General features: G+C 51.8%; 1 protein-coding gene across 7 annotated transcripts in view; it reads right to left on the minus strand.

Annotated features, from left to right (window-relative positions):
• Window positions 1-14,120, minus strand: part of arhgap32b (Rho GTPase activating protein 32b) — a 102,275-nt gene that overhangs the window by 30,139 nt on the left and 58,016 nt on the right. For 6 of the 7 annotated variants that reach the window (XM_072702153.1, XM_072702151.1, XM_072702149.1 and 3 more), the window contains 5 exons: window positions 8,640-8,726; window positions 5,480-5,617; window positions 1,791-1,883; window positions 669-791; window positions 450-527 (listed from right to left, as the gene is read on the minus strand). In XM_072702153.1, the coding sequence (XP_072558254.1) occupies window positions 450-527; window positions 669-791; window positions 1,791-1,883; window positions 5,480-5,617; window positions 8,640-8,726 (519 nt within the window). Of the gene's footprint in view, window positions 1-449; window positions 528-668; window positions 792-1,790; window positions 1,884-5,479; window positions 5,618-8,639; window positions 8,727-11,802; window positions 11,909-14,120 lie in introns of those variants that run through there. The other variant, XM_072702154.1, reaches the window with a different exon arrangement.

Below are 14,120 nucleotides of genomic sequence, written 5' to 3' on the forward strand. Positions count from 1 at the left end.
CCAGCGTTCCCACCCGCCTGGTCTAAGTGGGAGATCCGGCGAACATTCCCCCCGGAACGAGTAATGAGCCAAACCAGCGGAAATCGGGCAGGTCAGCCGGGATCGCTGGAGAATGAGGCGCGAGTATCGCAGACGTCACAAATACGCTTTTCCAGCACTCTGAACTGCCCAGAAAAACTGAACAAATAACACTTAAACAGAGTCCAACTTGATCTGAGTGCAAGTTAAAATAATAATTAGGAAGTGAAATTCAAAGAGAGACATAAAAATCCCCTGCCGGCTACAACGACCATAAGAACGGTGAATGAAAACAATTGGCCCATCAAATGGCTCTTGAGGTTCGGTCATTCATAGGATATGCAAACTAAACCTTTTATGCCACAAGGTACATAACCTGGGGTATATAACCTCTATATCCAGGGAGAGAGGGGGGGCTCCGCAGTACAAACCTGAAAGCCGTGTTTTCCACGCCACCAGGTGGTGTCTTCTTTGGGGGGCATGTCGATCACAGAGACGATGTCGCCAACCTGGAAAGGTCAAAGGTCAGCTCAAAAAACCGGCCAATGGCAACAGGCTAGGATTGCTAAGGTTTTGTTGCTATCCAAATGCTCGTGATTGTCCTGGTGGGGGGGCATTGTTGGAGGCTATCTTGAGCCATGGGCAATCACCTCGAAAGAGAGCTCGTCCGCTGCCTGGGCAATGTAGCGCTTGATGACGTGGGCAGCGGCGATGGCCGGGACGTTGATGGAGGACTCCTCATGGACCAGCAGATGGTTCCCCTTATTATCAATCTGGGGGGGGGGGGGCAAAAAAAAATGGCATCAATCATCAGCAAACCTACCTGCCTCCATTTTACCATACAGGCTTTAGTCACAGTGAAAACACACTATTCCTGTAAAACATGACCCAGGTAGTAATCCTGTGCTGATGTCCCCGACCACAACTTCAGCGTTATTTATCAGATGCAGGCCTGTTTCCGGTTAGAGAGATTGAAAATGAAGGTGTTCTGAATTCACAGCAAAATTCTATTTCAAGCTGAGGTTGACGTAAAACACAGATAGTACATTTAGATAAGGTGCAGCTGAACTCCCATTAAATGTACGACGTATGTAGCTCATTACTGTGTACGAGTGGCACGGCTCTGTATGGTGAATCTTTGATGGTGGTCTTCACGCCCTTAAAGTCTGTGCAGTGTTAACATCAGGGCTCACAGTGAGGAACATGATGTGTGCTGCTATGCCAAATATCAACACAAACACGGCTCGTTAAGCAGAACGGCATGATGAAGGGTTCAGAGGCAAGGCGGGGAGGGAGGGGAGCAAGAGAGAGGGAGAGAGAGGGAAAAGAGAGGAGGCAGAGATGAGAAGAGGAAACGAGGAAGGGGAGAGAAAGGGAAGGAGAAAGAGGTAGGTAAAGATAAAGAGTTAAAGATAGGTAGAGTGGGAGGAAAAGGGGGATAGGGACAGAGGGAGAGAGAGGGGAAGAGAGAAGAAGGGGGAGAAAGGTTGGCAGAGATGAAGCGAAAGAAAAAGGGAGAACATGAGGAAGAGGTGGAGAGATGGAGTAGGAGAGGGAAGGACAAAGGGGGAGAGTGGGAGGAGGAGAAGGAAGAGGAATTGGAGAGAGGGAAGGAGAAAGAGGGAGGGAGACATGAAGAGATAGACAGGGAGAGTGGGAGGAAGAGGGGGCAGATGGGGAGGAAGAGGGGGCAGATGGAGAGGGAGAGAGCGAGGGAGGGAGAGGAAGAGGGGGAGAGGGAAGGCGAGAGAGAGACATTAGCAGGACGTTACCTCCATCCACGTGAGCGCAGGCCCACAGTTGATCTTGTTGTCGGCGATGGCGGAGAGCCGGGAGAGGTAGGCCATCAGCATGTGGTGCACGGCCTGCGAGGAACCACAGGGGAAGAGCGGCTCCGTTAACCCTCAGCGATCCGGGACGCCGGCTACGCAGCGCCTGCGCTCACGCTCCCCTCGCCCCCGCCCCCCCCCGCCAGATACGGCAGCAGAAACCAGACGCCTCCATGCAGCTGCGACAGAGTCACCTTCACATACATGGGCTTTCCATCTAATTACTAAATGTACTTGGAAATTATACTTTAAAAAGGTTTTATTTCACTTCCAAGGACAGAGCGTGGGAGGTAACGTCTTAATTTCTCTCTGGGGAGAATAATAGATTAGCAAATCCAGCAATCCTTACTGAATGAATGTTTCTCAATTTCTGGCAAAATCACATTTTTCATGTATTCAAAAACAGACCTGCTGTGCCCATGCTCTGACTCATCCATCGGCCCCCCAACCCCACACCCCCACCCCACACGCACGCCAGGGTAGTCTGGAGTAAGCTGACAGACGTTTTGATTCTGATTGGCCGGCAGGCTGTAGACATAAGGATTTAGGGCACACAAACGTCCAGATGCCGAAGATGAACGGGGCAGCACGGAGGACTAATCCACACACATTTTTATTTTGCCCTTTTTCATCCGTCAAACAGGACGCGGCGGCCCTGCACATCTGTTACTGCTCTGTGCGAAGCAGTGCTCAAGCCTGCGATCTCCGATATCGGCGACAACGCTGACGCCGAACTCTTCATCTTTCCCAGGGAGCAAAGGTTTGAAGTGGATCCACCATTGTCCTCACCCCCATCCACTGCAGGAACGTTTACAGAGGCGGGGCTAAAGGGCCACAGGCTAAAAACCTATTGGCTCCCAGAGTGCTAGCTCCCCTGTCATTCACCAATTCAAAACATATCATGGCTAATATTAAAGTTGCCCCTTTGGTATGAATTATGATCCCTATTATGCCCCCCATCTTAAAAAAAACTCCTAGAATCGCCCCTGGTCACAGATGAGAATCTACCTCACGGAGAGAGATGCACTGATTGACCTTAAAACCATTTTTCTCGTCTCACTATTGTAGCTATGATTCATCACGAGGTTCATCTGTGTTTTCTGTGCCTTTGCAAGAGGTGGGGGATGTGTGTGAATAATGGTGGGTTAGGTTTCGGGGGCAGGGAGCATTTGGTAGAATTTTTCAGGGGCCCAGCTATGTCTCGGTGCAGTCCTGCTGAATAGCAGTAGGGGGCACCATGGAGTGTCGACGGATGGCGGGGACGATCCCACTCGCGGCGATAAACGGTGCTCAATTACGGCGCCAGATGGCCCTCAGGTTCAAGCCCAAGCGAAGTGCCGGGAAGATGGAGGTGGTTCAAGGTCCGCTGGGCCCCGCGTCAGGCAGCCTGGCCGAATGTCGGGCCAAGCCTTACGAACAGGCAGCACGCTACGTTTATATCTATTCACCCGGCAAGTGCTGTGCTCCAAAGCGACCTACGGGTCAGCGCTTGGCCTGTTTGACCATATTTATGCAGTCCATTAAAATACAACCCCTACCAAAAACATCACACGTTTCCCTCAGACCCCAGGGCTGTGTGAACATCCATGCCAGAGGGTGAATACAGGGGCGGGGCCACAGGCACACAGGTCGTAGCCGATTGGCCACCAGAGTGACCCCTCCCCTCACTCACCGATGCAAAACATACCATTGGCTAACCTAAGGTCGGTCCCTCTGTATGAATTACGCCCCACTTATGCCCCACGCCTTCAAAAATCTTAGAATTGCATCTGCATCTTACAATAGCGCTATTAAGGTTATAAGGCTAATTAAAGAAATTTAAATTTTTATAATTTTTTTTAAAAAAAGCTGGAACTGCAACCTGACTGCCACAGGACAGGTCTCTCTCTCCACTTCCTTCAAGTGGTTTAACCTTTAGGAAACAGAACATTTCATATACATTAACAATAATAAAGTGGCTTGTGTTAGCGACCTGGGCTAATGACAGGCCAAGTGACATTTAAAAGCTACTATGTAGCTCATTGTCTTATGACACAAATACAAGGGCACATCCAGGCCCCAGAGAATTAACTCCCCCAAGGGAGATAAACAGAGGTCCCAGTACCATGTGACGGCCCCCGGACGCGTGCCGTTCCTGGCACGTCAAGTGCCCCGCCAGCAGAACAGAAGCACACAAATAGCAGCACATCTGCCTGAAATAAGTTTCCAAACACGTTTCCACGTCTGATTATAGACGTCTGCTTTTTTTTTTTTTTTTTTTTTAGTTTTTTTGAGACAAAAACCGTATTCAAAGCAAGTGAGCCTTCTGATAGGGAAACCCTGCGTTTCCACGACGACCCACCACACCTGTCCACGTCCAGCCGCTCTAGACGAACTCCTACGGGGTGAGAGCGTCCCAGAGGTCACGGGGGCCCGGAACAGATGCTTTTTCCGATTCATCCCGGTAACCCGAGCGCAGCTTTTTTTTTGGGACGGCTACTCAAAGCCTCTTTGTCCTACGATCCATTCCGGAGGTTGACACCACACCGAGAACGGACATGAGGGTAAAACCCCGCAAAAGCAGGAATAACTACATTGTTTTTACAGGCCAAGGACTGGTGGGGAGCCCTAGTAAGATTAACTGCTTTATTATTAGATCCAAAACGCAGGCTTTAATCAGAATATGCAGTGTTTAGACATTGCGTGGGTAACAGGACTCTGATACAGATTAAACCTGAAGCTCTGCAGACTGGGTCCCGCTGGGTCGGGAATGGCGCTGGGTCGCTGCTATGGAGTGGGCCTAGAACTCACCGGGACCGGCGTATTCAATGGGCCTCAAGGGCAAAACAGCATTTAAACAAAACAAATATTAATTATACGTTTTGTAGTGCTGCAGTTCGTAAACTGTCATGCATTTGAGAAAAGCAGGTGAAAGGTGACCACAGAGAATCACACGCCGTTCTCTACGTGTGGAGTGCACCACGAGGAGACTGGGACCGGGAACAGTCTGCATTTATCCCACTCTGAGTATCCCGTTGCCATGCAGAATAAAGCACTTGCAGCTCTGAAGGGGAGACACTGAATAATAATAATAATAATAATTACAACAACAAAACTACTAATATTACTATTATTATTATTCAAAACCCTGTTACAGTAGATGCTGAGGTTACCAAGAGTTCTCCTGTGATGAGAATCTGCTGTGTGCCTGTTCAGACTGTGCACAGACCGACTGTCATTCTTTCAGATGTTAGAAATAGACGATCACATCAGTCCCCGGCCCGTATCCTCAGGCAATACGACAGTTTGACTGCATATCAGTCATCATCACAGTCTTGGGTCCAGCACGGCTCCATTCAGCCAGGGGAACCTTCCAAAAATACCTTTCAAGCACTTGGAAACTTGAGACAATGACATAAATAGCTGGCGATTTCCAGTTAAACTTGCTTTCTGCAAGGAAGTTCCTGGGAAATGCACTGCAAAAACCAGGACATTTAATTGATTTTGCTTTATAAATGTATATACCTACTCCTTTTCGTCTACACAATAATTAAGAAGTGTCCAGTATTGAGTGAAAAATACCATCATGATCCTGGGTATGCAGGTCGAGGTGTCCTATTGGGTGAACTGAGAAAGTGGGCGGAGCCTCTTACCTCGGCACGGTCCCTCAGGCTGTCAAATCGAGGCAGCTCCGGGAGCTGGGAGAAACGGCGGTCATAGATACATAGATGGAGGTGCTTATCGAGGACGCGGAAATCTTCATAGCTGCGTTTCACAATCCAGCTCCGGCCCTGCAGGAGAGGAAGGAGGGAGACAGGGGGGAGGTGAGAGAGGGAGGGAAAAAGAGAGAGAGAGAGAGAGAGAGAGAGAGAGGGGGGGGGGAGCAGGCAGGAGACACAGCAAGCCACATGCGCAGCAGCGAGACATATGCATGAACACGCAATGCAGACAGACCCCCCACTCTCAGACGGGGTACCACATGACACAGGGTACCACATGACGCAGGGTACCACATGACGCAGGGTACCACATGACGCAGGGTACCACATGACGCAGGCAAGGACGAGGCGTGCACCTTGCGATAAAAACTGCCAGACCTCGCAAAAGGAGATGAAATTACACAGCAGGACATAGATACTGGTCTCTAGAAAATCTGGCCCCTGCAACACTTACTGAAATGCAACCGTTTCTCGCAGCGGCTTTGGTACTATGAGAAGAAGAAAAAGAAAAAAAAAACCACCTCCCATGCCACGTCACACGCTGCCGAGCCGCTTCCAGACATCGTGCTCCAAGCGGAATGTTTTGGCGTCTGATGGAATGGAATTTTGGAGGAGAATGTCTGGAGAAGCCTGAGTGTTGCACATCTGCCCAACTGACACCCCCCCCCCCCCCCATCTGGTGGTACCTTCCAGGCTGAACTTTTGACCTCTGCACGAAACGGCCCCGCAGCATCGCTGAGGACATCTCCCCTTGGCCAAAAAGGATGCTTTGCACACGTCCCATGTGAACTCACCAGCTCCTCGGATCAAAGCACAAGCCCCTATGTGTGTGTGCATCTCTCTACTCCACACACCCTTGTGCCCTTTAAACCGACACAAACCCCCAAGGAGACTGTATTTTGGTAATCCACACTGCCCACAGAGGGCGCCGTCACTGTGTTCCTGACCCAAATCCTTCTCACTGAGTAGAACACCCTTAAAATAGTCCTACATTTGATAATCAAGCAGTAATGAGGTTTTGCAGTATACAGATTGCATTTAATGCAGTAATATAATATACACACGCAGTAATGGACTATAATAGCATAAGGAGGATGCAGGGACATACTTCAGCTCTGCTTTATACTGTCATTTTAAAATGCTTGCAATGCTCTGGCATCTTAAAACAGTATATGTGCATGTCTGGATCTGAAGTTGATATCGTGGGATCCCAATATAAATGTCATGTAATCCTTCAAGTTCCATACAATCTTAAATAAGGCCACCAGGAGCTTTCTGATTGGCTGATGCGCTTTCTGATCTGTCGGCCAGCTCTCCGATTGGTCGGCAATGGCATGTGTGTAATGTCCAAGGCGAGATGAAGGGGGGCGCTCTCTGAGCGAGGGCTTTATCCTCCTGTGTCTCGGGCTTGGGGTCAGATCCCGATGCGAACTCCGGATCCCGAAGGGCTGGCCCACATGTTAACCATCAAACGGGCATTTCCACCCCCCACCTAGGGCGCGAGATCCCCAGAAAGGCTGTTGCCCCCCCGCCCCCCCAACCCCCCAACCCCACCGGTTCCTATCCCATTGCGGGAGACCGCCACCACACAGTCCTAGCTGGAAACGTGAAAACAAACAGTGATACGGGCACACGTCCCGAATGCAGCCCCCCCCGGGCTCTGAACTCAACCAAAGCGTTCTCTGCTGCGGCTTCCCGCCGTCCCTTTCCATCACCTCACGCGGCACACTCTCCCACCGCCCCCCCCCCCCCCCCCACCGCCCCCCCCCCCCCCCCCCCCCACCCCCACCCCCACCCCCACCCCCACCCCCACCAAGCCATTCGAAAGAAAATCTCGGTTTCAGAGCCAAAAACAGACGTCAGATTATGAAACGTAATTTATAAGGGGGCGCTGAATTCAATTTCAGAACGCGGGCCAGCTGAACTCCCGAGGTCAGTCCTCTGGCACATAAGTCGTCTCCACATTTTTCCTTCATCCCTTCAGCTGCACTCCCCCCCCCCCCCCCTTCCTTTGCTCCATGTGGTCGTTTCCAAACCCCAAACCATTTCATAAAGGAGGGGATTCCAGTGTCCCTGGGTCCACCGAGGGAGATCGCTCTCAACTGTCGCCAAGACGGAGCAACAAACATCACGTGACGCGCCCCCAGGAAGTGTGTTCCACCCCCCTGACCTCGGCAGTGGGCCTGTTTTCACGGAGGCAAGCCAGTGTTTCTCTGCCCAGTCCCCAGGGTCCTTGAGACAGCTCCCAACACACCTGCACCAGGTATTCCAGGTTCATGATTGGCTGGGAGCCGGGAGGGAGCAAAAATGTGCAGTCTCTGGGTTGCCGAAGACTAGATTGAGGAACACTGTTCTGCCCCATTCCCGGGGACTTGCCAAGGGTGATCGGATCAGAGGACAGGCAGTTCGTTTACGTTTAAGAGCTCCGCCTCCGCAACTGACCCAGTGAACCTGCCCTCCTCTATCACATGGACCCTGCCGAACTGTATTCGGTCAAAAATCGCACAGTCACTGCCGCACTTTCCAGGACAATATTCCAGAGCTGTGTAAAAATGGTGCCGTCGACCTCACTCAGCATGTGCATCTGAACACACCAGGCAATCCAATCAGACTGCATTCTGTGATTCTGCCCACCTGGGGGGGCAATATAAAAAATGGCACTTGATGAATATAAATATCATTACAGCTTCACTCCCCTGAGGAATGTGGCACCTTTATTGCGTTTTCATTGGCAGGTTTATTTCTCATCTCCAGTAACAGTGCTCTGACAGTCCTCCTTTCATCATCACCCAATCCTGTTCCTCCAATCCATCTCCCTTGCCACCTCGTCACGACTATAAAATCCTCCACATAATCTGTTCCGAATTACTGCGACAACTAAACACCCGGAGGTCTGCACGGTGGAGGGCTGCAGAGAACGCATGCCGCCGGAAGTGAAGAGAGACATTAAGCGTTCAGCTGTTGTTGCCATTGGCGTGGGAAGATCCGGACAGGAAGCGACACGGAGTGGGTGTAACGTGTTGGGAAACCGCGGGTCCGCAGCTGGGATCCAGTGGGGTGGCAGAAAGGGTAGAACTGAAAGAGAGAGCCACACCTGGCAGCAGATCTGGACTAGGTACACCAGCTCCTTGGTCTCCAGGCCATTCCGGGTCCCTTCATTCTGCTCGTCTGCCAGCGCCAGCTAAAGCAAGAGGAGAGAGGTGAAGTTAGAGGGCGGTGGGTTAGTAGCAGAGCCAATGTTAGGATTTATTATTTTTTTTAAGGTGGGGGCAAAAGAAGGGCCATCTTTATCCTTAGCCAATGACATGCTTTTGAATCAGTGAGTGACAGGGGCAGCAGCCAATCAGCTTTCAGCTGGGGCTAATGCCCCTGAAGTCCTGCCCCTGAATGAGCCCTTAAAAATAATCCAAAAATATATATATTATATTCAGGACAGCACTTTTCTTTCAGGATGACTGCTGCTGTCAGGAGGTGGAACCGAAGGCGACCATGAGCCGTGAAAACCGGACCAGGCTGACGGAGAGATGTTACTCATGGGGTGACACCTCCCTCAGTGTACTGTAAACAAGCGGAGACCCCCCGGCTAAACCTCCCAGCAGGCCGCCCAGTGACAATATCTACTTATTACTTCTGCACAGTGGGGCATTATGAAATTTCCACTTGCCACACAAATTCCTCCAGAACATCCCGTTCCGGATAAAGTAACACCACCATCAAGCAGGTCACCTTGTAACATCCCAATGTGGTAAAAATAAACACTTTTCTTTTTACTGTCTCTCTCACTACTCCCTGTGTCTTATGGTTTATAATATCCCAGGGACTCTCAAACTTTTTGGACCAAGTACCACATCGGATCAAACCAAAGCAGCCAAGTATGGACAGAAAAAAAGTCACAATGACTGGATTCACTAACAAATTACCACGGTATTCTCACATACCACCTGGGGGGGGGCTCTGGGTACCACTAGTGGAATAGAATAGTACAGTGAATTCTCAGTCCTTATTTATCATCTTCCATCAATCCATCCATCCATCGAGGAAAGGCACGTAATGTTGTTCTAGTTTACGATTCCGGGGGTGTGTTGTGCAATCTCTCCCCTGTTTGGGCGGCCGCACAGTTACCATGGCAACGTTGTTCATTAGATAAGCCACAGCCCCGTAATGGCTGTCGTACATCTCGTCCCAGACAGGCGGCCCGTCAGGAGAGAAGCACGTAAACGCCCTCGGAGCGGGATGACCTCGGTGTGACAAAAATGAGAATGACCGTTGACCTGAGATGACTGCGCGGGAAAGAAAACGGGGTTGATGATCCTAGATGAACACTGACTGAGGTCCTCAAGATGAGCATGCAGGAAGCCATGTGGTCAAGAGTCGGCAAGCTCCATCTAAACACACATCTACAGGAATCAATAACCATTGACTGACCTCAAAACCTAATTAAGGTGGAAAAAAACACAATGTAGGCTTTTGTAAAGGAAGAACAGGGAGGAAAAAAATATATAAAAAAAAAAAATTAGAAACCATGGAAATGTAAAATATATTAGTATACAGGTACATTTCTCAGCATGTATCTGCAAAGAGTTATAAAATATAAAAAATGTGATATGAAATATAAAATAAAACAGTAGCACTGCCCTGGAGGGACCCTGAGAACTTGGAGCAGGGCAGCCTCGTTATAAAGATAATGAAGAGGAACCGGACAGGAGCCGGACAGGAGCCGGCGGGCTCGGAGCGTGAGGCGAGGTGGGGGAGATTCCCCGGGCAGGTCCGGCAGCGCTTTCTGCCCGTTCGCTCTCTTGCCGTCCCGGGAATGCGCCAGATGACACGCTTCGTTTATCAGAGACAGGGGAGCCGCATTCAGAAGGCTATTCAATAAACATGAGCACGGCCAAGGACCAATTGGGTTTGGCGGGTGCTCGCTATTGTTCAGTGTTCGGCGTTCCTTCGTACGATGATGTCAGAGCAACACGGAAAATCTGATCAATATCAAGTTCCACGCTGGCTATGAATAAGAAGTTGGATAAGAGTATATATATAATTGTTTGTTGGTTCGCATCCCAGGAGAGGCCCTGCTACTGATGTTAACCAGTACTACTCCACTAAAATATAGTTACAAAGAAAACAATGTGTCATTCAACAGCAGTGATATCAAAAATGACAACCAGGAGTCGAAGTTAATTGTCAACTTGTATTCGATTTCCCAGAACACAAGCATACAAAGGACAGGCTCAGTGACGCTGAGAAGTACTTGGGTTCGTGGTGACGAATCTTCTCAGTCCCTTCGTGACAGAAACGAGGAGCGAACGAATGACTTCAGGGCCTGTTTGGAAAAATGGCAGCGCAGACAGTCACATCACGGGCTGTCCTTTGTCAATTTTGTCTACGGTGTCACTAGAGGTCCCTAAAAACATCGGTTGACAGCTGCAGGCGCCCATAAAAGGGGGGGTTGCCTTTTAAAAGCAGGGGTCACACAAAAAAAAAAAAATATTCCTCCCCCCCTCTATACTGGAGTTCACCAGGAGAACAGCATGATCTGGGAACAGAGCCACGCTGCTCGAGGGGCTGTGTGCTTATAGCCCAGCGCATCATTGACAAAAACATGCGGTAACGCGAGAACCACTGACCCAGTTTCCCTGCCGCGGTTCAGTGCCGCTACCGTAAACCGGAGCTTTCAGCCAGAAGAGGAGCGCTGCGACGCACAAAAGGAACGCTGGCGAATTTAAAGAAACGAGGGCTGCAGAACGCTCTCCTGAGACGGGTGGAAAGTGCCGGAAAACCGGGCGACGATGGCGGGGCTGGCCCGGAGCTGGACGGATGCTCCGCGATGCCACACGCGCGGCGGGAGGCGAACGCCACTGGACTCTTTGTTCAGGTGCAAGACGGGAGCATCCCGTGTGGGCATCACGGAAGCCAACGTCGCCGGAATCAGACAATGGATATGAGCACCGGACGGATGCTACTGCCTGCCGGAGCAAATCTGGCTGGTCGGGACCTCTGATGGGGGGTTTAAAAGGCAAAAATAAACAAGGGGGGGGGGGGGGCAGGCGAAGCTAGTGTCCTGCAGTGAACAAGAGACCCCGCAGTCAAAGTTCACGCCGTCCAGGGATCCTTAAGGATCACTTGACAAGGAGACAATCAGCTTCCAGAATTAGAAAGACCCCCCCCCCCCCCCCCCCATCATCCTGCACCACCCATCCTGTGTCATAGGCTAGTAGAAAGAAAAGGGGGGAGGATGGAAGCTGGAGATGAATACTCACGGAAGCGGAGCGTCTGTCTCCTTGGGAGAGCGTGGCTGGCCTTTGTTCACCTCGGGACGTCCGTCTGCAGCTGGGCGCCGAGTGCCTGAGACCCTCCTATCCTCCCCCCCCCACCCACCCCTGGGCTTTGCACTGAGAGCTTCTGCTCTCCACCTTGCAGCGCCTGCCCGTGCGAGCGCCTGCCCGTGCGAGCGCGTGTGCGTGTGTGTGTCGCACTCCTGGCTCTCTCAGTGCCGGCCAATCCCCTCCCAGCTATCCCGGGCCGACGCGTCGTGGGGGGGGGGGGGGGGGGATGGGGGGGTCGGCTCAGTCACCGCCCTCTCCCCACCCCCGGAGTGAAAACACGGCGCCTGGAGCCCCTCCCATCGCGGCACTCAGGAGGAGGGAGACGGCGGCCCGATTTCAGAGCGACTCCGCCGGACTTTACAGTGCGCTCTCCCCCGCCCCCTCTCTCTAAAGCCCCCTTTGTCTTCGTTATGCCTTTCACCCGACTATCGGCCGCTTCTACACAAATTTACGCGCCATTTGTCACGCTGGGATGTATTCCTCCCCCTCATCCCACGCTCGCTCGGTGTCACATCTTATGCTTTATCCCCCCTAGTGTTACAGCATCTGGGGACAGAACAGATCACACACCCCCCCCCACAAACAAGTAAACTGAGTCCCCAACAAGGAACCTTGGATGTATGAAGCTGTATGACACAAACCGATGTCTTCCTCCTCAAGCACCTCCCAAAAAAACAGCCAGGTCTTCTCCAGATAAAGCCATCTTCCCTATATTTGCAAGTTACATTTCCAGGCAGACGTTTTTCTGCACTCAGGAACAGCTGATAAACAGGATTAGCGCCATGCTAATGATCGCCGGAGTGTTGAACTGAAGATAGGAGTCCACAGTGAGAGAAGGTTCTGGGCAACCATGTGCCGCTAGGGAACGCAGAAAAGCCCGAACTGGAGCCTGGAAGGTGGGTCTGGCTCCGTGATCTCCGGGGCTTTCCTCTGGGGCTGAGTGACAGGTGCCTGGCCGCAACCCAACTGCTTCTCCGCAGATGACATCGCAAGGCTTCAGAAGGATGGATATATTGGGAACGCCTGCATTGCAGAGGGGGGGGGGGGGGAGGCTCCCCAGTAGCTGCAGTAAATAGGCGATGATGTCAGCTGTGCTGTTGCACACAAGCAGCCAGCTATGCGGGGGGGGGGGGGGGGGTGGTTTACAGGGTATGGGTTGCATACGGTCTCCTGTGGGGGCCGGTTACGCCTCTCCGTACACAAATACACACGACGGCCTGAGCTTCCCCCGCAGAACGTGCTTCAAAGGCCACGTGTTTACACTGACAGCCCAGGTGCAGAAATCCAACCAGGAATCCGGGAACTAAGCTGATGTCTCTGAAATGCAGTCAAGCATCTCAATCTCCACACCGAAATTACTCTGCAACGTCAGATACGCCACATCCATCCATACGTCTTGGCTTGGCCAGCATCCGATTTTTCATACCGTCATACCAGCCCAGACAGTATAGGGCAGTATATGGTATTTTGATGGTATTTTCAAAAGGGGTGATCCCACATAATAAAACACTTTGAGCGTTCAGGGGTCACCAAGATTTCAAAATACCACAGTATAGCCTATTATCCAAATACCACTCAAGCCGACTTCAAACTGCAAGCCCGGAGCAGAAGACGGGACGCACGCCGGCTGGGACGTCAGTTACGGGACGCACGCCGGCTGGGACGTCAGTTACGGGACGCACGCCGGCTGGGACGTCAGTTACGGGACGCACGCCGGCTGGGACGTCAGTTACGGGACGCACGCCGGCTGGGACGTCAGTTACGGGGCGCACGCCGGCTGGGACGTCAGTTACGGGGCGCACGCCGGCTGGGACGTCAGTTACGGGGCGCACGCCGGCTGGGGCGTCAGTTACAGGGGACACGCCGGCTGGGACGTCAGTTACGGGACGCACGCCGGCTGGGACGTCAGTTACGGGACGCACGCCGGCTGGGACGTCAGTTACGGGACGCACGCCGGCTGGGACGTCAGTTACGGGACGCACGCCGGCTGGGACGTCAGTTACGGGACGCACGCCGGCTGGGACGTCAGTTACGGGACGCACGCCGGCTGGGACGTCAGTTACAAGACGCACGCTGGCTGGGACGTCAGTTACAGGGGACGTGGGTATAAACTAGAGATGCACCGAGTGCAATTTTCTTGGTCGATTCTGATTTCTGATTTTTTGTGTGACCAGCCGATACTGATTTTTGCAGACTGAGATTTTCTGTCTATACTTGACAACATATACAAACAAAAATAAACTTTTCTTCAA

The sequence above is a fragment of the Paramormyrops kingsleyae genome, chromosome 18, assembly GCF_048594095.1.
Source record: "Paramormyrops kingsleyae isolate MSU_618 chromosome 18, PKINGS_0.4, whole genome shotgun sequence".
Classification (NCBI taxonomy): Eukaryota; Metazoa; Chordata; class Actinopteri; order Osteoglossiformes; family Mormyridae; genus Paramormyrops; species Paramormyrops kingsleyae.